The following is a 27815-nucleotide window of genomic DNA, read 5'->3' on the forward strand; positions in this document are numbered from 1 at the left end:
GGGCGGGGACCTCGGCGGTATCGCCGCGCAGTGCGGCGGGGGGGCGGGCGGCTGAGTTTCCTGAGCGGGGCGGGAAACGGAGGGGAAGGGAAGAAGCGAGTTCGAGCTGCCGCCGTCGTGACGGGCCGGGAGCGCGGCAGGAGGAGGCGAACGGGACCCGCGCGCGGCCCGGCTCCTCACGGAGCTCCCGGACTGCGCCGGCCTCCAGTAAGTGCTTGGAGCCGGGCGGAGGGCCGAGGTGGGGCCGCCCGAGGCCCGAGGGCGCGGCGGCAGCGGCGGCGGCGTTCTTCCTGCCGTGCGGGGCAGCCGCTGCCCTCCGTCTTTGCGCAGCGCTTCGTCTGCTCGCCTCGGGCTTCTCCCTTCTCCTTCTTTTATGATTATTATTTTTTTCGAATGTCATTTTTGTTTTTAACTTCCTGACGAAATCTTGGCTTTGGTGTGGGGGTCTGCGGGCGCTTCACCTCGAGGGGCTGTACAAAAGATACAAAAGGCGATGGCACCATCGCTGCGCTGAGCGTTTAGTGCTCAGTCACATCCCAAGCGCTAAGAAGATGATCTCATGACCCGCGTTTTATTTGATTTTTTGATTATTATTATTTTTTTTTTTTACCTCTCCCCTCTGCCTTCTCAAGTGTTACCAGGGCACAGCCTGCAGTGCTGGGCGTGGGCCGCTGTGAGGTGCGGAGCTGTGGTGGCTGTGGCAGCCCTCAGCCTGAGCGCTGCTGTGGCTGCACACGGGCTGTTGGAGGGAGCTGCAGGTTAGCAGCGTGCTGCTCAGCCACTTGGGCTGCTTGTTCCTCAAAGCAAAGGGTCTCTGAGTGGATAACTTGCCTATAAATTTGTGTTAAACTCTGTCACGTTCGCACTCTGTAGCACAGATGCCACTTTAAATGTGCGTTTGGCGTCTTATGAACTTAAGACTTAAATTCTGCAGATGCCTTGGGAGTAATTAACGCATAACCTGCACAAAAGGTGTTGTATTACTGCATAAAATATTTGCCAAGTGACTTCAAGAGAGCAGCGTTTTGTCTCTGGGGAGCAGGCTGTTATTTTGAGGCCTGTTTTTGAAAAGTCTTCTGTCTTAACTCTAGTGGTTTGTTGAGGGAGATTAAAAACGCTCTGACAGAATACTTTATATTCAAGTGGGGAAAAGTTCAGTTATACAACTTATTAGGCTGATCGTTAGGTAGAAAATGCTCTCATTTGACTGAGTAAAGCTGAGAATGAGACTGACATTTTTTTCTTCAGGTTGTTAAGACCTAGATTGCTTCGTGCTTCATCTTGCAAAGGCATTGTGCTTTTACAGAGGTTACCAGCCATTTATGTATATATGCAGAGATACATGTGGAATCCAGACTGCTGGATGCCATAAGCTTTTTGTTGCCTTCTGACACATTGCTTTACTTCACCAAGAAGGGGCCATTGTATCTGCAAAGGTGCATGTCCTGTTCTCTTCCCCTTCACCCAATCCTATATGTGATACTGGAAAACAGAACCGTATTTGATCACAGTTTGCCTCTATGAGGTGTTAGAATAGCTTTGCATTGTTGAATCCAGAAGGGTTTTTTGTCTTTTTTATTTTTTTCTCTTTATCCACTTCCTTTTTCTACACTTGACTGTGTTCATTATGATACAGCACAAACCCATCTTTACCATGATAGAGCTGTGGGGGATGTCTCTGGCTGGATGCTGTGCAACAAGGTACTCCTTCTGTTTGTCGTAACAGAAGACTGAATTTTTAAGGATTTTTTTTATTCTTTTGGTGTAAAAATAGTTATGAAATATAATAAAGGCTTGTGTCAGTTTATTTCACAACTGAGTTACGGTGAATCTTTCAGGTACACGCAGGAGTATGATCACCTATGGAAAGAATTCTTCCTCTGAGCTTAGTCATTGCTTCTTAGGATGTACCATGCTGGATACATTGAGAGGAAATCACTTCATTCCAGAAAGCGTTAACAGTGGGTTTGGAGCAGTGGATTTGCCTTTTAGGTTCCTGCAGTTTTGTCTCTACTTCTGGTTATTATTTTTACATGTTGATCAATTCACACAAGTAACAATGTGCATGACACTGTCAGGTTCCTAAAGCAGAGAAGCGTGGAAGTTCTGCTTTCCTGTTTGTCACATCCTTAAGCATTAGGGAGTGGGCTGGAGTCTCACTCAGCCTTGTCAGTGTTTGAAGGAGAGCCTTGTAATTCAGGGGTAAATAAGCCATGATGCTGCGGAAAGTATTAATTCAAGAGATTATACTGGGTTTTGTGCATTCTAACAGTTAATACTTGGCATGATATCACTGAGTACTGGGCTGCCAGAGACAGGTTTGCATAAAAAAAAGTAAGACTTGTTATGAATCTGGTGTCTGCAGTCACTCAGCGCTGCTATTTTGTTACTGTAGGAAAAATCAGTTCTGAGTTAGTAAAATATACAGATGAAATCTGTTTTCTTAAGCTGTTTCTGTGTTACATAACTGCAGCTGGCATAAGCTTCCATTGTGTGCATTTCAAAGATGGAAATCAAGAGGAAGATGTGTGGTAGGTGACTAACAGGGTATATTGCAGCGTTTAAGTGTTTTGGAAGAAGAGATGCTTACATACAAACTTGAGAGAAGACAAAAGAAGTGGTGTGTACGGGAAATAGAAGCACCTTAATGTGTTTTTTTTTTTTTCCTTTCTGTCACTTCTCCCCTGTAGTTGTCCTTTCTTAGGAGCAGTGACTGATAGAATGATAGAGAGATGTGCACAGTGGGGTGCAGAGATGTGTACATGCAGGGGAAAAAACCTGAATATGAGAAAAGGCCTTGATTTTTCCAAAGAGCTGTGACTTATTTCAAAAGACAAGTAAGTCCTATCAGCAGGAATAATAAAGGCTGACTGTATGTCAGAGGGTTAATGCAGAAGAGAGGAAGTGCAAAAGTCCGTTTTTATTGACTGTAACAGATTAGAAAAAAGCTTTAGGACGTTACTAAAATGTGACCTGATCTGTGCCTGCAATACAGCCTTCAGTGCAGGATTGGACAGAGTCCAAAATGCCAGGCCTGCAAAATTCTTAATCTATTTTAGTAGATTTAGAATTCCATCAGTGTCTTTATTACTAAATGGCCCTGGTTATTTGAGCTGACACCTATCACAGTAAATGGAGTCACTTCAAAATGCAGCAAGCCTGAAGCACTGGAAAGTGAGAGCATGTTAGAAGTGTGAAGTTCCCTAGCCTGTGGTGGTATGTGCTCCATTGTAGCCAGCTGTATGTCACTGCTAGTCTGAACAATGGCTTGTGATAGAAGAGAAAGCATCCTTCTTTGTGACAGTTGTTTTCTCCTGATAGTCAGGAGCAATGGAAAGGCTTCTTTGAAAATGCTTGTGGGGTTTGGAGCCAAGTAAGCCTTTGTGCGGCTGTACGGCTGTGTGAAAGGGCAGTCATTTGTTTCAGTGCCAGAGTAGGTGAATTTAGGTAACTGGATTTAGCATAGAACATTTTTACCAAGTGGAGTAAGTATTTCAGAACAAGAGATAAAACTATCTGTTCTTCGGTTTCGTTGAGTCTAAATGCAGCAAGACGTGGCAAGACGTACTGCTCACAGTGCTTTATAGAACTGCATAAGAAACAGAAACATCAAAATCCCTATGAGTTTATTTGACATAAAAATAATGTACATTCTCTTTAAAAAAAAAAAAAAGCATACTGAAGAGGTTAGAGAAACAAGTACTGTTTCAGTTTGGGTTTTGAAGTTATATGTGTTAATGTACAAAACGACTGATATTAGAGATAAGGCTGAACTATGTAGAAAAAAGAGTTCTACTCTTATACTGCTCTCTGAGGCTAGGACTTTGTACATCTGTAAGTCATAGGTCATTGTCTGATATGCAGTAGTCTAATTTTGAAACACTTAGATATGTATTTGTGTATGGCTCAATTTTATAAATAACACCTTCCTGTTAGTGCTAGGTAAAGCAGCAGGGTTTTGTTGCTGCTAAGGAAGGAAGCTTGGTTCATTGTCTCAGCACTGAGCAGCGTTTTCTCCCTCCAGGGACTTGCAGAAGCATCTAGAATGTGTAGGTGTTTCTTTAATCTTGGAGAAGGAACTTATTAAGCTTTCTGGGGCAGAACTGTATGAGCCACTTACTTTTAACAGATGTTATCTGAGTGAGTAGGGAGTTGCAGGTCTGGTAGACGTTTGTGGCATTTAACAGTTTAAACAGTTTTCAGGTTTGAACATATGCCTTTGCCTTGAAAATCTGAATAGTTTCAGGTATTTTATGTAGAAGAAAGGTGGTTCAATGGTGAGTCTGCTGTGCTGGGACTTGGGAAACAGGTTGAGCTCTATGTGTTGCCAAAAGCTCTCTGTGTGGCCTGGGACAAACTGCTGCTCTGTCCCTCCACGTTCAGCTGGAGCTGCAGAGCTGAGTGATGAGCACCAGGTGTTACAAGGTACAGCAATCAAGCTTTGAGTTGCATGGTGCTTTGGGCTTCCTTATGTTGGAAGTTAGAGGGTAGGTGAGTTCCCTGCTGGCTGTGAAGTCGAGGAAAAAAAATCTGGCAGAAAACCTTTTGGGTCAGTTAAAGGTAGAAAGCAGGTTGTTAAAGGCTGGAGGAGCACCGCGTTGTTTTGTGTATTAAAAGCGAAAGTGTAAAAGCAGTGCTTAAAAACCTGAATGAGCCAAATCTTTCTATTGTGATCCAAGGAACGATAGCAAAACTGTATTCTGCTCTCAACTCTCCTTTTATGTGGAAAATGCCATTAATTCTAGGTAAGCATTACATCTGAGTGGTTTAGCTATCAGTTTTGTTTATTAGTTATTGCTGGCACGGTAAGATGTCCTAAATTCCTTTTGATTTTATTGGCTTTTCAGGTGAAAGAAGATGAGAACAGATCAGCTTTTCCACCACACCACTGAGCTAAAAGTATTTTGGTTGAAAATCCTTCTGCTCAAAGTTAAAGATGGAATTGTCCTTGCTGTAAACTAAAAGTGCAGACTAGACAGCAATTATCAAGCTGTGCAAACACGAGTTTTTATTGCTGAGAGCCTACGCCCCCAGGAGCAGTCTCTGCACTGACAGAGATGTGATAAATTCATCAGTTTAATATGCAGTTATTTTGATGTGTACGAGTGCTTTGGTCCCCATCACATTTACATCCCTTGTCCAATAAAATGTTTGAACTTGTTCAGACTAGAGATTTAATTAAGCGTTCTTCTGTTAAGTGCTAGAACAGTTACACGCCAGGTTTGGTGTAAGGGAGCAGTCCTCCCAGCACTGCACTTCAAAGGACGTTGTTCAATTATTGGTTAGTTCTTTAGGAAAGCTTATGATACCAGATGGGAACTTCGGCTCTACTAATAATTCATCTGGCGAATTAATTTCTTTAGCTTGAAGACTTTGTGTTGCAGAGTTAGGTAGCAATGCTTAAAGGATGTTTCTGCTTCAGTAATGTTCCTGCTTAGTCACAACTTCAGGCTTCTGTTGTATTTTTCCTCGTTAACCTTTTTATTTCCTCACTCTTTAAACGAATTTCACTGTGAGTACACTGGCTTCTTCATTTCTACTGTCTAGTTTGTGTTGTTGCTCTGATTTTTTTTTTCTTTTTTGGGGGTGCAGGGGAACAGTGGAGGAGCAGCACTGCTTTGTGAGAGGTCCATTTATTCCCTCCTTGGGGGAAGGCAGTAAGTTGAAAACCAGCCTGTTGTCTGTTCGTGGTAAGTTCAGGATTTCCAGGCATGTTGTTGCACATAGACAGGATTTATGATTCTACTGGAGTATTTCCGTCTTGCTGTGCGTAGGTCATGGGGCAATGCTGCAAAATGCCAGGAGCCCAATGGCTTCCTGGTGCTGTTAGGATTACTCTGTAGGTGGAGTGTGGTTATTCTTTGCACGCTTTGTAATTCATGCTGCGAGAAACACCAGTGCCAACGCAGGCCAGCAGCCACACCATGAGCTGGTATTTATGACATGGCACGTACACTGGGTGAGGGAGAGAGTCAGCAACCAGCTGTGGGCTATGCCTGGTGCAAGGCATATTCTGTAAGCTGGCAGCTTGCTTCTTTCTTATTGAGAGTGGGATTTTCTTTAATTTGGTAGGGGGAAAAAAATAGACGAAAAGGAAGACAGTGACCTGAAAACCTTGCCATTCGATGGTTAGAGATCTGGCATGTGTTCTCTAAAGGAGCATTGGCTCACTTATATGAGGCAGACAAAGCCTTGTTTCTCACTGAAGAGCTCTCACTGAATTTGTTCTTACTGTAGAGCTCCAAGATGACTCCTCACCACTGTGAATCCTCATGTGACACTAATGGAATGCAATAAGTAAGGTTGGTTCTGGAGGAGACCTTCAAAGTGCTGGGCATTCTGACCTACGCAAAGCCTTGCACAATGAATGAATATTTAGTTGTCAGTATAATAAATAATAGCTGACTGACTAAAGGAAACATCAGAGCATTTTCCTTAGGACTCTGTTGTATGTGAGTATTAAAGCACATTATTGCTGTAGCATTTAAGTTGTAGATAATGTGGAGTACAACTACGGGCATTTGTCTTACTAAGGTAAGGAAAGGAGGGGGGGGAATAGTTGGTTTATTGTGATTTAACAAGGCTTGAAAAACAATAGATCAGATGTGTTTTAAAGATGGTGATGACTGAGTAAGGCTTAAGTGCATGATAATATTGCTCTTTTTCAGAGGTGATTCATCAGTGCAAGTAAGGCTGCTTCTGTATTGTGGCTTGGCTGGAAGTTGGGTTAGATGCTTGCTAGCAGAGGGCTCTATTGTTAGACATGCCTGATAGTTTGATCAGGGATAGGAGAGGCTTCTGATGGTTTTATTTGTTTGATTATTTTTATTTGTTTTTGTGTTTCTTCATGTATTTAAGAATTCTCTTGCAGATAAGTACCAGCCTTGTGCAGCTGCTTTTTTCCTTATTTTTGACCATTTTGGAGAAGGAATCCAAATGTAGTGATCAACATTTCCTGGAGACTTCCAGTTCTCATCTGCAGATCGCTGCTAATGGCTTCTTCAGCTTCTAGCAAATCAGTCATGTCATCAGTTTAACAGAAGGACTCAGTTTGCTGCCCTGTCTGGGACAGAAATGGAACAGAAACAGTGATGGATCTTTGGGAAATAAGGAAGCTTAGCATGTCATTTCAGAACAGTCAGTCCTAAATTATCATCAAAATAGTGCCCCAGTCATCTCTCTCTCTAGCTGCCAGGGTTTTGGTTTTATTTTACTTCATTTTTCTTGCACGTCTTGGGTACTTTTAAGAAAACTGTAAGGGGTCTGTGAGAGATGGGAGAGAAGTTGTCGCTGGGCTTAAGTTATCAACCCAGCGTTCTGCTTCCCTGCTGGAAAACATTTCAAGGGATGGACAATCAAAAGTTTAAACAACTGTACTGGAAGATTACATGGTTTTCCGAAGCTCTTGAGAGCTGGTTGTCTCAAGGTTTTCTCCCTCTTCCTCTTTATTGTCCTGTATGCATGTAAGAAGGAAAGCTCTCATTGCTGTGGTTTGCAGGGTATAAGTGGGACAATCTGAACTCATCCTTTACCCACGGGAGTCAATAAATGGAGTAAATGGTCAGTAAAAATGATGACCAGCTCGTGAGCTGCTGATTTACAGCAGGAAGCTGGTAGTAATTGCTGAGGCAGAAGCAAAGAGCTGGCAATGATTGAGCTGCCACTGGAACTGGAGGAAAGACAGGCAATTGCTGGAACTTTTCCCCTTCCCCTTCTGTTTATGCCTGCTTTGTGTAAATTAAGCACCGACTGTCAAAGGAAAGTTGAAATAATCGAAATACTACCTTGCATGCTGCTTTCTTCGTCTTATAAAGGCTTTGGACTTGAAAAGGTGGAGGAAGCCTTCAAACTGTAAAGGAGTTGAGCTCAGCAGGTGCTGGTGTGAAACTAAAAATAGCAAATAGTGTAGGAGAGTTTGAAAAGGCTGTTCCCAGCTGGTGGGGCAAGATGCTGGTGTGCCTTTCGGGGTTCTGGTCATATAACCCAGCTGCAGGCTGGGACAGAGTGCTCAGTAACTTTTAGTTGGAGGTGCCCAGGAGGCTTGAAAGCCTTCACCTGTGATATAAATATTAAGGAATGTTGGTACACAGAGGAAAAGAGTGGTGAGAGAGGAAATCCGAGAGAAGTTGGGCTGAGGTATGTACCTTCTTAAATTAGTACTCTGCTGCTGAAAAAAGGGATGTAAGGCTACAAAAATAAGCGAGACGTCCTGTTTGGATTATAGCACAGCCCTCGCTGTGAGGCTGAAAGAGCTGCTCCACTGAAATAACGTCACTAACAGTAAATGGTATCTGTTACATAATGTTGTATTATGTAGAGCAGTTTTAAGCTGGAGTTCTAAAGAACTATTAGGTTGGTTCTTCCAACCTGAGGCATTGGTATTAGTGATATTAGGAATGCAGTATTCTCCCTTCGTTGCTTTGCTGTCTGTCTGGAGCTGCCAGGCAGGGTGCTGCACTGAGGTTTTGTCATGTGTTGAGCTGCTTTATAACTGGAAGAAAGGCCTAAATTGATTGTTACGCGCATTATCAAATTATGGTTTGTTAATGAAAGCTGAATGGAATTGGTATTAATTGAGGGTGGATTCTTGCCAAGATATAACAGGATGGAAGCAGAGTTCTGCAGCTGGAGGATGACTGTGTGATTTTATGTTGGATTTCAATCTTATAACGAAGCTTAAGGCTTTCTAGCATCTGGTAGGTTTCAGAAATCCTATGAAGTGTAGCTTCAGCCTACTGCAGCAGGAAACCAGCCACTGACACATGCTTCTTATCAGCTTCTCTGAGAGCTTCAGCACTTGGTATTAAGCTGGACTTGGACAAAAACTACGTGTTTGTTGGGACAGCCTGGCACAATTTGGGAGAGCAGTGGTAAATAACAAGTTTTACATTTATTTAAATTAAAACTGTGATGCCAAGTTCTGCCAGTTTAGAAAACAGCAGCCCTAAAGCTTGCCCCTAGCTACTGCTGTTTGTATAGGGTTCATAGTGAGAAGGTGTGCCTCCAGTGTAAAGTGATCCCAAGAGCTGGTGGGGTTACGGTTAGGACAGAGTCTTGAGAGTGCCCAAGTGTCTGCTTTCACACTTGGTTACAAGCAGAGCTGTGTTACAGAGCTTGTCTGAGTTCTGTGGTGCTTGCGTTGCAAGGGCACCGTAAGAAAATTTAATCACCTTAGGAAATCTTGATCCTTTACTAGAGATCAAACCTGTGTCTCCGAAGTTTAAAACCACCATTGCACACCTTGTAGGTGGGCACCCCTTTGCCTCTTAAAGGGGAAAAGAACCAATCGGTCAGGTACTCAGAGCAGGCTTATACCCAAGTAACAGCCTTGCCACAGTGTAAAGAACACCTTGCATCTCCAGCAAGTGTGCAGACTTCATTGTATGCAAAAATGTATATGTCTTTAGAATTAAACAATTTAAAAAGAAATAAAAACAACTGGATTTTTTAAGTAGCCTCTCACTCTGATACTACAGTCTCTTCAGCTTTTTTTTTTTTTTTTTTGCAACCACTACTGAATGGAATTGGGAAGCTCTGGTCCCCAGTGGCAGCATTTCAGACTTGAATTGGCACCAGGAGGTGAATGTGGTGCTGGTGCAAAAAAGGTTTGTTACCTCACAGATGGAATAAATTGCCTTAAAACTGGTTAATTGAACAACTTTTTGTACGGTGTCAGGGTCGTGACAGCAAGAAGTTCTTTCTCAGTGGTTGGTGCAAAATTTGAATGGTACTCAAATATAAAAGGACAGTTGTAAATGCAAGCTTATGTCTGTGTATTTGTGTATCTGATACCCAGAAATAAGTACATGTTATGTCTACATCTGATTGCCAAACATGAGCACTTCAAAATGTACTTCCCAGTGTCTTGTGTTGTACTGTGGTGTATGAGGCAGACAGTTATCAGGTGTCTGCCTCCTTTTGTGCATATATATTTATTTAAATCAAGAAACTAAGCATGGAAATGGAGTGCAATTTTAATAAATATTAAACTTTGAAATTACACAGTGGAAGCTGAAAGTTCTTAGGAAAAGTCTCAAGTGCCTTTTATGCAGCAACTTAATATTTTTGAGGTGTGTTGTGTTGGTTTGGTTTGTTTGTTTTTAGCAAAATGCAAAGAAGAATTTGCATTTTTGTTTTGGTCCTGACCTAGCAAAGGTTGGCATCAGCCTGATTTTATTCTTTAAGTCAGATTTTGGTGTTTTTGGGGGTTTTTGTTTGTTTTTTAATGTAGAAGTTTGCTTCTAGTCTTGCAGGGCTGGCTTGCAAGGTAAAACAACTGTCCTTTAAGAGAAGGTAAAACCAAGAAAAGTGGAGCCTTAAAAGCTGAAGCAGGCAGAATGGGAATGGGTGGTCAGTAGTGCAGATTCTTTGGCAGCAAACAAAACCCCCCGAAAATGACAACCTGTGATGACCTTCCTGGTACCATGTGTATATTGAGACTTTTGCTTAGAGCTGGGAAATGTGTTCACGTTTTTGCTGCACACGTCGCTTTTACTGCTTGATGTACGAGGATGAGGAGCTGTCTGTTTGTACCATGAAATCCTTTTTTTAGGAATAAAGAGAAAATGTGATCAGTATTTCCAAAATCCACCTTGTTGGCCTTGCTTGAGCAAAATATATATTTAAAAAAAAAAAAAAAAGCATGTTGGATGGTGGTGCTGCTGACAAAGATCCTTGGTCACAGAGGGCAATGTCTATGACAAAAATATAAACCTAACATTACAGAATCACAAAATGGCCAACACAGTGGGTTGGAAGGGACCTCAAGGCTCATGAAGCTCCAACCCCCTGCCACATGCAGGGCCACCAACCTCCACATTTAATACCAGCCCAGGCTGCCCAGGGCCTCATCCAACCTGGCCTTGAACACCTCCAGGGATGGAGCATCCACAGCCCCTCTGGGCAGCTGTTCCAGCACCTCACCACTCTCTCTGTAAAGAACTTAACATTATCTCAATTTTTGCCCAACTGGTGATTATTCTTTATTGATGTAAAAACAAGCACTTCTACTTACTGCTTAGACATCCTGAGTATGTGCTTCAAGGAGGTAAGGACGAGCCATCTGGGAATTCAGTGGTAGTGGGAGGAAACAGCTACGCTTCACTTATTCTTCCGTAGAAATCTCTTTTGGGTGCCAGTTGAAACTGCTCGAAAAGTTGGAGTGGTCTTAAAGGCAGTTATGAGGAGCTTTGCTTTACTTCTCTACTTCTTGTTTTGCAGTGTGATGTTCTGGGTCAGAAATGCCTTATGTGGATCGTCAGAATCGCATTTGTGGTTTCTTAGACATTGAAGAAAATGAGAATAGCGGGAAGTTTCTGCGGCGGTACTTCATTCTGGACACGAGAGAAGACAGTCTGGTCTGGTACATGGATAACCCCCAGGTGAGGTGCTATAGTGATTAGGCCAAATGGGTCATTTTGATTTGTTTCCTTATGTAAATGTGTTAAAAAAGTTGAAAAAGTGCTTTATTGTTAGTTCTTTGTATGTGGAAACTTTAAGAAAGGAAAAAAAAAAAAAGATAAAACTACAGTTTTTCCATCTCTTTTAGAAAACACTTGAGGCAGCCTTTGAAGTATCTGGCATAATAGCTAAATGTCACTTCTTGTCCCTTCTGCCTGCCCTGATCAAAATACATAAGATGCCAGCATCTGTTGAGGAAGAAGTATTCTTTCCGGATTTCCTGGTTGGAGACCTGCAAGAATCCTTTTTTCCTCTAGTCAAATACATACACCTCTGAAACAATTAGAGCTTGTATTGTTTCTAGCAGTCTTTCTGTTTTTAGTTTATTACCAGATGTGTGTGTGTAACAAACCAGTGGTTTAGATCCTGTTGGAAGTGTGCATTGTGTATTGTCTGTAAAAACGTGTAGGATTTTCTTTGTTTGTGGCATTGAATGATTCGCTTTTTATCCGTAAACGCTGCACGTGAAGTGCGAATGGTTTAGTTTCACTTTGTAACATTGATTTGTTTCAGAATCTTCCCTCCGGGTCTCCGCCTGTTGGAGTCATTAAACTTACCTATATTTCAAAGGTAAGGTGATACGTAGGACACTTGTTGGTAGGTATTGGCGGGGTTTGAAGTAGAAGATAAATCACTGGGTGCGATAGTTTTCAAATAATAATGATCTTGAATCACAGAACAGTGAAACTTGTAGTAAACACTTAATTCTTATTCATTTACTTGCACAGGAAAACTAAACAGTCTCTATGCTTAAACTTACAGCAAATATTGCATTAACAAATAAGTGGAAAAAATCAACCTTTCTTTGCATGTAACTTTTTCCTTTTGTTCTTCTACTTCATCTTATCACCTACTTTTTTCTATCCTTGTAAGAGATATAACTACCCACATCGATCTCATGGGCACATCTTTGCAGACATTTCTGTACTCATCTCCTTCCTAATTTTTCCTTCCTACTGCTTTGACTGAAAGCTCACAATTATTGACTGAAGCCCTGAGCAGTAGGAAACACTTTTAAATTTTTAGTTCCGTTGAGATACAGAAGTTCAAAATGCAAATATAAGCATTGCATTTGGCAACTTCAGCATTTTGTCTGTGAGATTTTTCCCTTCTTCAGAAAGGTAAGGAATCCTAAAATTTAAGGAATAGGAGCATATGGCTTAAGCTGCTTTTTTGCCATAGGATGTACATCTTAAACTGAATATTACGTAATGTTTGTCTTTTTATCTGTATATCATCATAGCTATAATGAGATCTATAGCACATACTATGTTGCTCATCTTCAAATTCAGCCATTTACAAGAGAGTGTGGTGATGTTTGATGTATATTTTGTGTACTATTGTGATATTTAAAATGTTAATTTTTCTACTAGGTTAGCGATGCAACTAAGCTAAGGCCAAAGGCAGAGTTCTGTTTTGGTAAGTTCTTGTATGCAGCATGCATGCCAAGTAGGTTCTTCAGAAACTCGAAACAAAGATATGTTCTGCAATTCTATTACTAGATGCAGCTGGTAGTGTTGTTTTTAGAAATAGCTTGTGCTCACCATTTCCTCTTTAATGCGGGTGTGATGCTGGTTTCTTCATGATGTGTTTTTATGGCTTTTTCTTATTTCAGCTTAATGAGGACTAGGTAAGAGTTGTTTCTTCAGATGTGTGAAGTTTTTGAGACATTAATAAGCTAATTAAAAATGATGGCTGTTTTCAGAGATACAGCATGCCTGTCAGCTATGGAGGCAAGTCATCTAACTATTTTAATCTGTATTGCTCATAAAAGAGTACATTTAATGGATATTAAAACACCATAATGCTTGCCAACGCTCTTGGGTTAAATCTCAGCCTATGGTGCTTCAGTGAAGGAAATAATTTGCTTGGGGTACCTTCTAGGTTTCTTGATGCTTGAGCTTGTTTAAACTTGGATAAAGCTTTGGCAGCTCATAAAATCCCTTAGATTTTTTTTGTTATAATTTTTCTTATAACTAAGTCACTTGTCCAGAGCTTCACACGATTCCAGAATTTCATAGCAAGCTATTAGCACTCACAGAATGATACATAAAGATGGTCATTGGCCACTACTCTGTTCACAAGTAACCTTTCTTTATGACTGCATTCTCATAAGAGCTTTATCTCAGTTGAAGGTGCTGGAAATGCCTGCAGGGTTTTTGGCAGTTAGGTGCACCTTTGCCATAGGTATGTTACACAGGCCCAGAGGAGGCAGCTTTGCCACACTTTGTGCAGATTCACACAAGGCTAACACGTGGTGTGAACCATGCAGTGTATCGTTTCCTCCCTGGAGGGAGTTGCCTCCTTTGCACTGGGTTTCTCTAAGGTGCCTGTAATCGCCCTGCATGTAGAGCTGCAGGGATTCTGTATCTCATGTGTCAGTTCAGTGCCATCTACAGATTCCTCTCCATATTGACATGCAGAGATGTTTATCCTCATCAGCAGTGAAGTTACATTTAATGGTGGGCCAGCTCTAAGGAGCCTTAATTGTCCAGGTTGCTGACTTACAGCTTCTAATATTCTTGGCTTATTAAAGCGTCTTTGAAACTTCTAGGAGAGGGGAAAAAGAAGTCCTATTTATTGTCATTCTTTTAAATATTGAGAGAGTTTTCAACTCATTTTACATTCTGCATTTTGAATTGATATTTGCATGTAAGAATATTTGCTTTAAACCATCTACTTGTGGGGAAGTGGTGGAGGCAGTGTAGAAGTCTCTGTTTCTAGCATGTATGTTAGTGATGACTTGAACTGTGATGTTACAGGTAAAGCAGCAAATACCTTGCAGTTCTGGGAAAGCTCTCTTTGGAGGTTATCTTAATGCTCTTTCTATGTAAATTCTTAGTTTGTGAGGTCCCTACACTTTGACTCAGAAAGAAAGACTTTGTCCTTTTTGATAAAAGTCTGCTAAGTGGAAATATAGAATTGCTAGAGTTCTGCCTTCTTTGTCAAATCACTAAAATAAAATAAGTTTTGTGTTCTGATTCATTTAAGGGGGTGTGGTCCAGGCTATAATGTATTTAATAATCAATATTGATTTTTCCAGAAGTAATTAATAATCTGAGATTGTATTAATGAATTTATTGCAAAGGATGGCAGATGGTGGGCAGAGGATTGAAAGTCAAAACTGCAGAAGTTTCTGGGTATAAAACCTTGATGCTTGGGGAAATTGAGACTGGGAGAAGGAAGCAGAGCTATAAAAAAAATTCTTTCTAAAATCCAATACTTTCTTTTTAATAAAAAGTATTTAACAGATTATGTGTGCTGCAGTTTGTGTTGCAGCTGTTTTTTTTTGTTTGTTTGTTTGTTTTTAAAAAGGCAAGAAAGTAAGTCAATAGGTGTGTGTATATCTTACCATGATTTCCTAAGAAGAAATGCAACATTGAGCTTAATCACTTGAACTGGTTTATCTGTTTGAAATAGCTCTTACTGTGGTGTGAAGCTTGCTCTTAAATTTCAGTTTTGTTAACTTTTCGTATTGCTTTTTAACAGTTATGAATGCAGGGATGAGAAAATATTTTCTACAAGCCAATGATCAGCAAGACCTAGTAGAATGGGTAAATGTTCTGAACAAAGCTACCAAAATCACAGTAAGTGATTTCATTCCTATGTAGCCCTGTTTTCAAATGTCAGCTTTGTCAATGTGTCTCTGGCTTTTACGCTGGAGTGGCCATTTTATCTCTATAAACAAATGTTGGCTAATTTCCAAGACTTGAAGGAACCAAACAGAACTCCCTCCTAAACTTGAGTTCATTTTTGTTTGCCTTTTGCTTTGGGAATTGGACAAAAATATTACTTTAATAAAAACACATGATAGTCTCTAGTAAAGGTTTTAAATTACCATATGCCATCGTATTAATTGAAATATCTGGAAGATGCTTGCAGGCAAAGAAATGTAATCATGCATTTACCTGATGTCACAAGTTTTATAATTCGTAAAGTATTATTAAAATAATGAACAGACACATGATGCTGTGTTACAAAGGCTCTTACTTGATTTCAAGTAATATCTTTTCAAAGAAGTATTAAGCTATTAACTATGTTCTTAAAACTGATAAATTACTCTCCTGGTTTGTAGCAGGGCAGCTGGTTATCACATCATGGAAAACATCTGTGGATTACCTCAGTCTGTTAAGAGACAGAAGTTATGGTTTTGTTTCTGTCCATATTTGGGGAAGTGATGATATGAGCTGTTTTAAGAGCATGCCCTTACAAGAAAGGGTTCTGAGCAGAGCATGTATTTATTTTTTGCTGTTGGTAGCTTTCTCATATTTGGGGATTATCTAAGGATGTGATGTTTCTATGAGTTGTTTGAACACTTTTGATGTAGGCATTTGGACTTACGAAAACTTCACTATTACTAATAAATAAAATCAGAGTGAGAAGGCTTTGTGGTTTTCTGTTTTTCATGAAGAGGAGCAGGGGAAAGCTGTCCCAGGCTGACACTTGTGCTCTCAGGACTGCTCATATTTCTCTGCAGATTGAAACTAGGTGATCCTTCAAGTCCTCTCCAATCTAAGCCATTCTATGATTCTTTTTGTTTGTAAAACATGCAGGCCTGGGTGTACAGACTAGAATCACAGCAAACTATAAAGAGCTGTTGTTCTTGTCTAGATCCATTCAATTTCAAGTTTTGAATGTACCAAAGACTTGCATGAAAATTCACTGTGTAAAAAGAGAATCTGGGTATCACTTCTTCCTGAAGGAACTTGGCTGACCTGTATATTTATCTAGTTGCTAGTTCCACAGTCAGTGGGAAGTCTCCATTCAGCACTTATTACTGATTTGAGGAAATGTGAAAGGAAGTGGTAAGTAAAGAACAAGTTCTACAAATTAGACATCCTTCTTGAAGATCAAGTCTGGCAATTATGGCAAAGCTTGGAACTGATTTTTAGATTTCATTTCAACATGGTGGCATCATAATTGGCATTAGTCTTCTTCTGAGGACTGAAGAATAGCATTGCAACATATTTTCACTTAAACTATTTCTAGCCTTGTACAATTAGAAAACATTACTTAAATCCTGCTGAGTGCAAACTGACAGTATTTCTTAGGATTGGGTTTTTTTTTCTGTTTTCATACGAATTTTGTATTTAAAAAAACAAAAACAAACAAAGAAACAAAAACACTTAGCTATTGTGTTTGTATTTGAGGTACCAAAGCAGTCTGATCCTCTGTGTCAAATGGATAATGCAAACCGTCAAGCTGAAAGCCCAGGTGGAAAGAAGCAAGTGTCTTACAGGACAGAAATTGTCGGTGGTGTTCCTATCATTACACCTACCCAGGTAATACCTTTAGAAGAAGTTGGGTATTAATTTTTTTGAGTGTATCTGAAATGAGTTATGAGGGTTAATAGTGCTAAAGTTCTGTCATCTTAATGGGCAGGAAGAGTGGATTGAAAGGAGGTGATGTCAGTTGATTGTGCTATGCTACTAGAGGTAGTAAGGATGGCAGCAGTTTAAACTGTCATGAAGAATCTTAGGAAATGAGCTTGTGAAGCCAGAAAGTGAATTTCACTGAAAATATGTGAGGTAAAGGATTCCTTGAGAAGTAACCCTAGTTCTGCCTAGAAAATATTAGGTTCTAAGGTAACCATTTCCTCTTGAGTGGGAAGTAAGAGTTAATCTTGCACAAAAACATCACCTTGATGTACAGTAACATTTGGGATGGGGAGGGGGTGGAAGTTCTCACAGAAACATCAGGAGTTATTAGGACAACAATAAAAAAATAGAAAACATCCTTGCTGTTTAAATCCTGTCTTTGCCCAGACCCTGCTAATAGCATGGCAGTGTAGGTTCACCATTAGAAAAAAGAATGAGAATATGCTGAACTTCCCTCCTTTTTTTTTTTCTTTTCTAGAAAGAAGAAGTCAACGAGTGCAGCGAAGGAGGTGACAGGAGTTACCTGAAACGATCGCAAAGCCACCTTCCTTATTTTACTGCTAAACATCCCCCAGATAATGCTATTATCAAAGCTGGCTACTGTGTAAAACAAGGAGCAGTGGTAAGCATTTCAGATCAGCATGTTTCCTTAGTCGAGAACAAAGGTGAACAAAGGTAGTTCTACTTACCAAGTAGATAGATGTGAAGGAACAAAAAAATAGTTACCAGCAATTATAGCATTGCTGCCAGTATTAAGGATGATTAAAGGTAAACGGTGTCCTACTGTGGAGTATAATTTGTCTTAATTGTGTTCATGGTCTTCAGTGTTGTTGATGTTTTGGAGAGGAAAATTTGTTCACGCATAGGTTTTCGCATGATGGCTGGTGCATTCAACTAAAAATTCTGCTCTGCTGCAGTTATATTGAGATCCTTATTTTGTTTCCTAGAAGCATCTGAATTAGAAATCTGCTTTTTAAATCACTGAGGTGTTTAGAAAACACTATTTTAGTGTACTACAATTTTACTGTAGTTCAGAGGAGGAGTTGTACCACTTGTTAGACTGATTAATACAAGTGGAACTGTTCATGTGATGCTTTGCTAAATTGACTAAAAGCAAATAAATTCTTCAGATTAGGCAAGATATACATATTGTGAGTCCTCAGACTCATTTTATCTTGAATTATGAACCTTCTTGTAGCATTTCAGTTTTTCACTAAAAATTAACTAGAAGCATTTAACTTAATTAGTGTCTTCTTACATTTCTGCTACAATTTTAAGTGGAGGTTTTTGCACAAAAAAAACCCCAAAACTTCTAGAAGCTAGTATTTTCTATTATAAAATTTTTTCAGTGCTCTCCCCTGCCAAAAGGCAGTCTTGGAGAATGTATGTATATATTACTGTGTGTGTATTATTATATATGAAGTTATTTTTCTTTTGCAGATGAAGAACTGGAAAAGAAGATACTTTCAGTTGGATGAAAACACAATAGGATATTTTAAGTCTGAACTGGTAAGATTCTGATTGTTGCTTATCAACGATACTTCCAAGAAAATCCAAAATGCACTTGCATTTGAAAAATGTGTCATTCTACTCTTGAAACTTGTATCAGTGCCTTACAATAACTTTTCATGATTGGGAAGAAAAAAATGACTAGAGTGACTGTTAAATCAGACTTCAGCCTTCTTTTTAGGGTTCTGCCAGTACTGCACTGAAGAACAATGATAGGGTATATTCTGTAATCACCTTGATTTTGTTTTAATATCTTATGTCACTTCATTCTCACATATAGCTCATTCTTGAAACAGAAGATCATTATGTGGAGGGACATAACTAATCTTGTAGTTCTTGATCTGAACTTAAGATTATGGGGTGCTTATCATACAAATGGTGGGATCTTTCCCCATGGCACCCAAGACAGGGAAAGAATTCTGCTGTTCACAAGCAGTGCTGTTTGTTTCCTAAAAATAGTATTTTTACCTTTTTTCAGGAGAAGGAACCTCTCAGAGTTATACCACTTAAAGAGGTCCATAAAGTTCAGGAATGCAAACAAAGGTGAGGAGAGAAGAGCTGGTGCTTGGGACGTAGTATGCTGCATGTTGTGACTAGACTGCTTGTTGGAAACATGGAGGAACTTAAGTAGCTTCAGTTTACTATGCATTATGATGCTCTTCTTTGTAACAGGTAGTTTGTGTATGAAATTGATATTGGGAGTGCTGCATTATGCTGTGTTCCACACATACAGTATTTGACTACTGTTGTAGAATGCAAATACACTGGATGAGGGCAGAATAAAGGAATATCATACAGTCATGAGTCAGCAAAGCATAAGTACTGTCTGATTTGGGGCAACAATTCTAGTTGTCCCTTTTCTGCTTTTACAGTCTTCAGACCTTTGTCTTACTCAAGCACTCAAGCCAAACGACCAAAGTTTAGATGAGAACTCACTGTCTCCTTCAGTTTGCTTTCTACTGAGTGGCAATATAAGGAATGAATGGGCTCTGTAGCTGTGGAGATAGACTGTTTTTTTTTCTTTTAAGCAGGCTGCTGTTTAGGAATAATGTTTTGCCAAATCAAAACCAAAATATAAATATGAAGTCTAGGAGAGAAATCTGATGAAAACAGTATTTGAACTTAATATAATAGGAATTTGAATGTTCAGATTAAAAATACTGAGCAAGTATGCGTGTCACTAGTGAATAAAGAGTCTTAAGGCTAAGTTCAATATGAGTTGCTCTTTTTCTACTTGTTTTTTTTTTTTTTTTTAAGAAAAAAAATATAGGGTGATGAAGAATGCAGAGGTCTTTAGACAGCACATGCTTTGATTCTCTGCACATTTTAGAGTATTAAAGTGAGTTGGGAAAGTTGAACTTCCTGTTGAACTCTTTTCTTTCCTTTACAGTGATATAATGATGAGAGACAATCTCTTTGAAATTGTAACTACTTCTCGAACCTTTTATGTGCAGGTAATTTCTTTTAAACTTTGGGTGAAACAGATTGATGTTGTCAAAGCAAAGAAGCAGTGCCATTTGTCTTAGAAAGTTGGATTTAAATGTACTGTGATTTTCAGAGGGAACACAATTTTCATTATATTTCAGAAGGTGCATGTGAGAGATACTCAGAATAACAGCAAGTGTTGTTGGTATCTAAAGCAATACAGTAAAAGAACAGTAAATCCTAGTGTGATTTGGTTGGAATTTGGGTTTTCAAATTCCATAGTATCTAGTCAATATACTAAAACTTTTACTTTGAGGTACTGAGTTTTTATTCATAGTAATCAAGTTCTCAGATTGAAATTAGTTGCCACATGAAAATAGCACAGGAACACCCAGTTTTTGTATCTGAAAGTATTTTTGGCAGTATGTATCTGTATGCACGTTATTCACTGCATCTTTACCATGTTATTTTTTTAATGTTTGGTTTAGTGTAAATCTCGAAGGCTTGCATTGTCTAGCTGTGTGGGAGTGTGATGCTTGTAGTGCTATTTCTCCTGTTTCTGGAGGAGGAAATCATTTCCAGCTTTCTCTTGTAGGATCAGAATGGCCTGTATCATCTGATGCAGGTTTTGGAGCCAAATGCTGAGTTCTGAGCTGTCTCACAGCTGAACAGAATTGACATGTTACACATGCTTCTTGATGCTGTATGTGCTAGTTTTAGTCAAATGCAACCTAACAGAGGGAGCTTTAGCTGCTTCTTTGTCTCAAATATGTACGCCTTTGACACTCACTGTTAATCTGTCTCACCTTTATAAGATTCTTGTTCTGTGTAAATGTATAGCAGACTCTGAATATAGACTGCTTCTTATTTTGCTGTAGCTCTCCAGTAATTACCTCATAGAAGTAAAGTGACTGAAATGCAGAAGTTGTCATTGTGCAGAGTCCCCTGAGGGAGGTCAGCAGATCTCCTGTAAGAATTAATGTGGGTGGTTTAATTGTTTGTTTAAACTAAGGAAAAAAATGAATCTAGAATACGTAAATAATGTGTGTATTTATTTATACACTTGCTGCTTATTATTTTATAGAAACATATGTATATAATGGTAAATTCAAGGCAAAATTTTAAGAAGTGTCAGCTTTAAGAAATACAAGTCCACGTGGCTTTAAATAAGAGACTGTTAAAGTAGGATAAGGCTCTGATTTTTATGCAGATGGTCAGCACACTGGAAAAAGAGCTGATAGTTAAACCTAACTCGTGTTGTTTGATCCAGGCGGACAGCCCAGAAGACATGCACAGCTGGATAAAAGCAATTTCTGGGGCCATTGTAGCACAGCGAGGACCTGGAAGATCAGCAGCTTCCGTATGTTACTCTGAAACTTAAAGAAATGCAATTAGTTGGTGTTCACTTCTGCACATGAGGTTCTAGATTTTTTACTTTTGTCTGTCTTCCATTCTGTCCTGTAGTAATGTGGCATCTTTGCATGAAATTCCCTACAGATGGGCATAAGTTATTTTGTGTTTTTAATGAACACTTAGCTTAGTCTTATCTCTGTGTTGCTTTACGTGCATTGTACTGTCCTGAAGATGTAGGTAATGCAAGTGCTAACATAGAAGAATTCTTTGGAGTTCAGTTGGATCTTTTGTTGCTATGCTGCTATGAGTAAAATTGAACCTTCCTAATTCCTGCGAGGCATTTTTGATAGCTGAATTTTGCATTCCAGTGACCAAATCCTAATGTGCTTCTAACAACTCTAGCTGCTAGACTGTCACTGTCTGTTACTCGTAGTTGATTGTATATGCAGATACAGATTCACATTTAAAACACTTTCTGAAGAAATGTCTGCTCGCATGAATTAGATTTTGCTGTTGGAAACGTAGTGTGAACACCATCTAGCATTACTGAACTGAGGCACTGTGACAAATCTTCATGTTTGTGAAGCTGTGTGGATGCCAGCATTTCATCCATACTTGCATTTAAACTACGTCACAGCCAGATAGAACAAATGGAATACTTTACAGTTCAGATGCTGCAAGGTATGCTTCTTCACTTTCTGGCTATGGGATGTTTTGTAATAAGCTGAATATGTCATCACCCCCATAATCTGAAATCCAGTAACTTAAATCTGGCACCTGACTACATGTTTGCATCGATGTTTCTGTCAACTGAACCTAAGCTAAGTTATTTTTGCAGCTGAGAGCCGGGTTTAAATAATAACTTCCTATCGTAAATCTTACTTCTTTTGGGGGGCATGAAAATATGCAGATAACTTTTCTTTGTGTATGCTGGTTTGTTTCCTTCGTGGGGCTAACTGAGCAACCTCGCTGGTACTGTCTGCATCACTTTTCTTTTTCCCTCTCTTCTTTCCCCAAGTATAGGTTACTCTAATCTTAGCTTTGCACTGTGTTCCAGATGCGGCAGGCCAGAAGGCTGTCGAATCCTTGTATACAGAGGTATACATCAAGAACTGGTGAATGCAGCACGTATGTGGGCTCTCATGGAAACTTGCCTTCTTAACAGAGGGCTTAGAACTAGAGACTAATTTGCGCTATTAAGAAGCTAAAAATAATGCTACCTGTTACCATTACTGAAAACTAACTCATAAATTACATCATTCACTTACAGGTTTGCACTGTATTTTCTTGCCTTTAAAATAATTGGAATTGAAAAGTGACAAAAGCATTGACTTCAAACTAGACTATGTATTAAAACACAGCAAATTATGTAATACAATTTAGAAACGAAAGTACAAAAAACCAATTTGCATGAGAGTTCATGTTTCCATTTTACTTGAAATTTTTTTGAAACTGCGCAAAAGCAAAATTAAACTTCAGCTACCCACAAACTAATACAGATGCGTGCACACAAAAAATGCACGTCTTAACTCTAGCAATTGGAAGGATAATACTGCAGCCTGATCTGCATGGCTTGTAAGTGTCTGCATGAAATTTAGTTCAAACGTAGAAGCGTTATAATGTACGGTCGTTGTTCAAAGCAGTACAGCTTGAGAGTAACGTAGCAGCAAAGTCTTCTAAATGTGAAATTAGTCAGTGTGGGTAGTAAATCCAAGAATCCTTTGGCTGATATAATCAGAAAGTTTTGTGTAGAGATCTCGTCCTCAGTTCCCTCATTGCTGTCCTACGTGTTCACCTGTGAGTATTGTTAAAAAGAGGAGTAGTAACATACTGAATCATATGATCTCCTAAAGCAAATGTTTTTCTTAAAGTGAACTGTCAAGTCAGGTATGAAGAACAGCAGTGTAATTAATATGTAAAACTTTATTGAATTTGAGCACAAAATTGAAGTCCAAAGAAAGATGAACAGCTCCTTCATCCTGTAGTATTACATCCTATAGAAAAGAAATATGATGTTATTTGGCAGCATCCTTATGATTACCTTTATGAGTTGCTGTCATAGCATTCTGAAAGAAACTTTGGAAACTGCTATGAAAAAAATGATTTCGTTTAGGATATATATTTGCATCTTGGACACATCTGTGATAGTTTTTTTGCTAATAAAGTGCTTGAGAAGTGCCTTGATTTGTGTACACACGTGGGTTTGCCAATTTCTTTAGTTCCTGCACTAACACAGAAAATTTTCTGTGCATTTGCACAGAAAATTACATTGCAGAAGTGGCAGCAGCGGCAGCTCCTAATACATGTAGTGAAGTGTTTAGTGTATCACTGCACATAGTTCTGATCATATTATTTAACTTAACATCCTGTGCTGTTCCAGCCATTCCCAGGTCTTTAAGACATCCTTGCAGAACTGACAGATAGGATGCAGAATCTGAGACGTTGTCTTGTGGAGATAGAGCTGTAGGTCAGGAAGGCTGTCATCATGTCGTGATGTAAAGGGATACCTAGCCCCTGGCTACACAGAAGTTGCTGTGATGATGGCTTGCTTGATTCCACAGTGCTCATGGACACAGAGGCTTTATTTTCTTAAAGTCTGTTCATTGTAGATCACCAATATGGATAGATACAGCCATAAAAGCTGTTGTAGTTATTGCCTGGATATGAGTAGTGTGTTGTGTTTAGTAGATAGTAAAAGTATAGCCAATCCCAAACGATTCCAGCTTCTCTCGGATAAATTGTCCCTCAGTTCTTTTGTTTCATCCTTACTAGTGGTACCTTCAGGGGCCACCTGCACTGCTCAAAGATTTCCCAGGTCAAAGGCTGAGCCTCCAGGCCTTTGGGGCTTTTCTCCTATCAGCGTTAAGCAGCCATTTTTTGGTCAGTATTTTCTCACTATAGTTAAATTGCATCTGTTACTGCTCCCGTCACCTAGGACGTCTAAAAGTGCACTCTGTGTCTTAGATTTCTAAGTAGTACCTACGTGGGCTGGTAATTTGTTTCTTTCAGGAAGTAAATGTTAGGTTATTTTCTACAGTGTCAGTCTCATAAAGCGGTATGTAAAGGTCAACAGAATGGCAGGTAACAGTTATTAACACAAGAAAGTAATTCGACAGCTGAAAGGAATAAGATTTTTTTTCTGGGGCCATTAACTGTGGAGCTTTTATGTGGTCTTGATAGCAAAGGAGAGTTGCCATTTCTCTTTGGTCCCCAAAATAAACTAAGGAGATCGATCCTTGTGAGAAGAGGGAAGAGTGTCATAGAATCATAGAATGGCCTGGGTTGAAAAGGACCACAATGCTCATCTAGTTCCAACCCCCTGCCATGTGCAGGGTCACCAACCACCAGACCAGGCAGCCCAGAGCCACATCCAGCCTGGCTTTGAATGCCTCCAGGGATGGGGCACCCACAGCCTCCTTGGGCAACCTGTAAAATGGGTGCTGCTTCAGGATTTAGGATGCAAGTGCCTGTTGTAGTAAATGTTACAATAAATTTATTTCTGAAAGATGTCATTTTCAATAGCTTTGAAGGTGCACGTCTTCAGAAGGTTATATAAGTCTTAATAAAATGAGAAGCTTCAGTTTGCTGGACTACATTATAAAGTGTAAGGAGCTGCTGCGCTTGATTTGAGAAATGTAATTTCTTCAAATGAAGAAATGGATGTTGCTGTCACACACTGCTGTAGGCTCACATTTAATACACTGCCTTGGGAAAGCACTTGCCTCCTCCTGCTATGGCTGATGCTTTGCTTTGTGTATTTCCTGTCTTGATTATTTTTTTTTTCTGAGAGTGAAATCTGAAACTGCATCTTTATCATGTGCTGTGAGTGACTTGATTTGACACGTGCTCTTCTTTTCCAGGAGCATACCGAGTCTTCTTCCGAACCCAACCATGCTCTCCGTTCTGCCCTCCCAGCCCCAGCCACCTCACATTCCACAGCCACTCACAACAGCCCTCTGGTCCCAAACCCTCACGCCAAATACCCTGCCTTGGAGAAGCGAGGATTTCACGAATCTTTTACCAAGGCCAAGCCAGGGAGCTACAAGATCCAGGCTGTCGCTCCAAGAGAATCAGCTGCCAAAGTGACTGAACAGGGCCTCTCGGAACCCCAAAGCAAAAATGGCACTCAGGAACAGGATCCTGGCCTTGTGGATCTGGATGATGCAAGCCTTCCAGTTAGCGATGTGTAATGATGGAAGTGTTTGGAGAATGATCCATTTGTTCGGTCCTCTAATTTCCTTGCTCAGACTTTTAACCAAAGAAAATTACAGGAAATAAGAACAAAAATAAAAAGCAAACACTGATTTATATATATATATGTATGTGTGTTTATGTGCACATATGTGTATATATATGTTTGTATATTGCCTTTCAGCCGAGGGTCAAAAATGGACCTCATGCATTTTCTCAAAGCCTGATAGTAAATCACCAGGGAGGGGCCAAACTGCACAATTTACAATGAAGTAAACAAAAGACAAAACCAAAAATGTACTTTTGCAGGTTAGCAAGGTACCAGCAACTTTTCATTCCTAATCTGGCAAACTAAATTTACAATTAATGCTGTGCTGTGAAAACCTTATTGCCAAAATATGTGATTACTTAACTTCATTCTGAACTACGGTAAGATTTTATGCATATGTGAGAATTGTTTCTCTCCATGGCTTTCAGATAGCAAGAAATGCACAAAATGTTTCTTCTGTTCTTTAGGATCAATAGTGTCAACTGAATTGTTATCAGAGTAAGAATTCTGGGCTCCCTTGGAATTCTAGTTATGGTGCTGAAAAATTTCCACTAAAATAATATTTTGAATAGTCTATTTTTGATGCACTCCTAAAGGTGGGTTATAACTTTTTGCACATTTGGATTTTAATGGACTGCATGTAATGTTATAGAGTGGGGGAGGAGGGAAATTGGACTTCTGAATTTGGACACTTTGGACCTTTTGAACTAAGTAGGGTTTATATTGTGTTACATGAGGCTTTGCAGTAATTATTTTTATTAAATGTCTAAACGTATCGTTTGATTACTGTTTTGAGGACGGTTTTCTTATCAGTGCTTTGTGAACAGTTGTTTCTGTGTTGGATCAGTGGAAGACCTCCTCGTTTAGTTTTGTCCTTTCTGGTACTGAACTGTTCACAGTCATGCAATTGTGGCCTATAACTTTTGGTGCACTAATAATCTTAAGTGCCTGTGTTTTTTCTCACATTGTTGAAACACTTTCACGTTAGGTATGTACACAAACCATTCTCAATGGCTTGGAACCTTGGGTTGAGAGTTGTTCTGAAAAGTGTTGTTTGAAACGGCTGTTTAAAAATAGAAAACTTATGCTAGGGATACCAGGCTTCTGGTATTGCATCTACTAGCTGTGCAATAGATGTTTTTGGGAAAGAGAAAATGACTATTTGTCGTTTGTGTACACTGTGTTACGGGGCTTCGGTGGTGCAAAGGGGAGGAACCTTTACATTTCAAGCATTGCATTAGATTGAGTGTGTACTGCTCATCGTTCCTGAACAACTGTTCTAATCAAAACCCCACAGATATGTCATGCTGCTGCTTACTGTGATTCAGATAGTCAGCTTCGTGTTACTTTTTTGTCTACTCTGACCTAAGATACATATCATACCAGTCCATCTTCTCTCTGACTTCCAAACTGACTTCCTGCCTGAGAGATACAGATGGCTTTACCGTGATAACTTGTTGATCCAAGGATGGAATAGAGTGAAATACAGTCTAATTTCAGAACCTTAAGTTATGTCAGCACCTTCATTTTTTTTTATCCATAAGCTAACTAACCACAGTCTTAAGGCAGTGGTGTTTGTATATTACTGGTTTTCTTTGACTCTTTAGATACATGTGAAAACTAGCACAGAATTGGAAGCTTCTGTAAGTGTCTAAACTAGTATTGTAGGTTTTAACTTCTTTAAAGACAAAACAATAGCTCTTCAAAGGCTTATTTTTTCACAAGTACATTCGGTGTGGAAGGCACTTTGCATTAAAATACTTTTACTGTAGTCTAACATCTGAAATCACTTGCTCTGGTACAGCTTTCACACTGCATGTTCATTTTACTATATTTTGGTATTGGCAATTTTACACATCGGGTGGAGGTAAAGCAGCTCCATTATGGATCTTTTAAAAAGAGGGGGAGGGAGGGGGGGCAACAGAAAGAACTACTGATGTAGCTCAGTAGAGTAGGGAAATATTTGTGGTTGGTAACTGTCAGGGTCTCCTATTTATCAGTACTTTTATAAATCTATGAAAATTGTTAAATTATTTTAGAAACAGTGCTGTAAATATGTCACATTTAAATTGTCAATAAATCACTTTGGGTAACTTAAAGTAACAGCTGGCTCTGTTTTCTTGCAGTGCATTGAATATTTTTGTGGTGTTTTCGGTGTTTCACAGGAGGAACTGTGTCTGTGACACCTGGAAGCAGCTCGCTGTGCAGCAGCAGGCTTTCATCACACCAGAGTGACTGCACTGTAATGTGGTACAGTGAATCAGGGTCTCAGCAACATGCAAGCTTCAGATAAAGAAGTGTAATTGAATACAATATTTTACATAGATGGTACATAGTTAAACAAATCCAGTTAGATTGTGACGTCTTCTGACAGAAGTAATGCATCTTAGTTTTTCTTCAGAGACCATTGTGACTTGAGCTGTGGTCACTGAAATAAGTGAGGTGTCTTG

At 39.6% G+C, this 27815-nt stretch overlaps 1 protein-coding gene across 5 annotated transcripts; it reads left to right on the forward strand.

The window, feature by feature from the left end:
• PLEKHA1 (pleckstrin homology domain containing A1) lies at nucleotides 1-27464 on the forward strand. Of its 5 annotated transcripts, none has more exons than XM_085229221.1 (13): nucleotides 1-207; nucleotides 11221-11381; nucleotides 11974-12030; nucleotides 12834-12879; nucleotides 14950-15047; nucleotides 16611-16742; nucleotides 17317-17460; nucleotides 18279-18347; nucleotides 18826-18890; nucleotides 19738-19801; nucleotides 21043-21132; nucleotides 22149-22223; nucleotides 24986-27464. In XM_085229221.1, exons 2-13 carry the CDS (start codon nucleotides 11241-11243, stop codon nucleotides 25313-25315), a joined length of 1311 nt encoding a protein of 436 aa, XP_085085347.1. In that variant the 5' UTR covers nucleotides 1-207; nucleotides 11221-11240; the 3' UTR covers nucleotides 25316-27464. The 5 variants fall into 5 exon arrangements, with proteins under 5 accessions (XP_085085347.1, XP_085085344.1, XP_085085346.1 ...); XM_085229218.1 differs by having other exon boundaries at nucleotides 22183-22253; XM_085229219.1 differs by having other exon boundaries at nucleotides 4-207; nucleotides 22183-22223.
• The last annotated feature ends 351 nt before the right edge of the window (nucleotides 27465-27815 follow it).

The sequence above is a fragment of the Meleagris gallopavo genome, chromosome 8, assembly GCF_905368555.1.
Source record: "Meleagris gallopavo chromosome 8, MGAL_WU_HG_1.1, whole genome shotgun sequence".
Lineage (NCBI taxonomy): Eukaryota > Metazoa > Chordata > Aves > Galliformes > Phasianidae > Meleagris > Meleagris gallopavo.

What these genes read in the sequence shown, in the direction of transcription:
- PLEKHA1 (XM_085229221.1), top strand. Translation starts at nt 11,241, where the DNA reads ATGCCTTATGTGGATCGTCAGAATCGCATTTGTGGTTTCTTAGACATT. An exon ending in ACAAAGCTACCAAAATCACA is followed by an intron (nt 15,048 to 16,610) that starts GTAAGTGATTTC and finishes TTTGTATTTGAG; the next exon opens with GTACCAAAGCAGTCTGATCC. An exon ending in GTTCAGGAATGCAAACAAAG is followed by an intron (nt 18,891 to 19,737) that starts GTGAGGAGAGAA and finishes TTTCCTTTACAG; the next exon opens with TGATATAATGATGAGAGACA.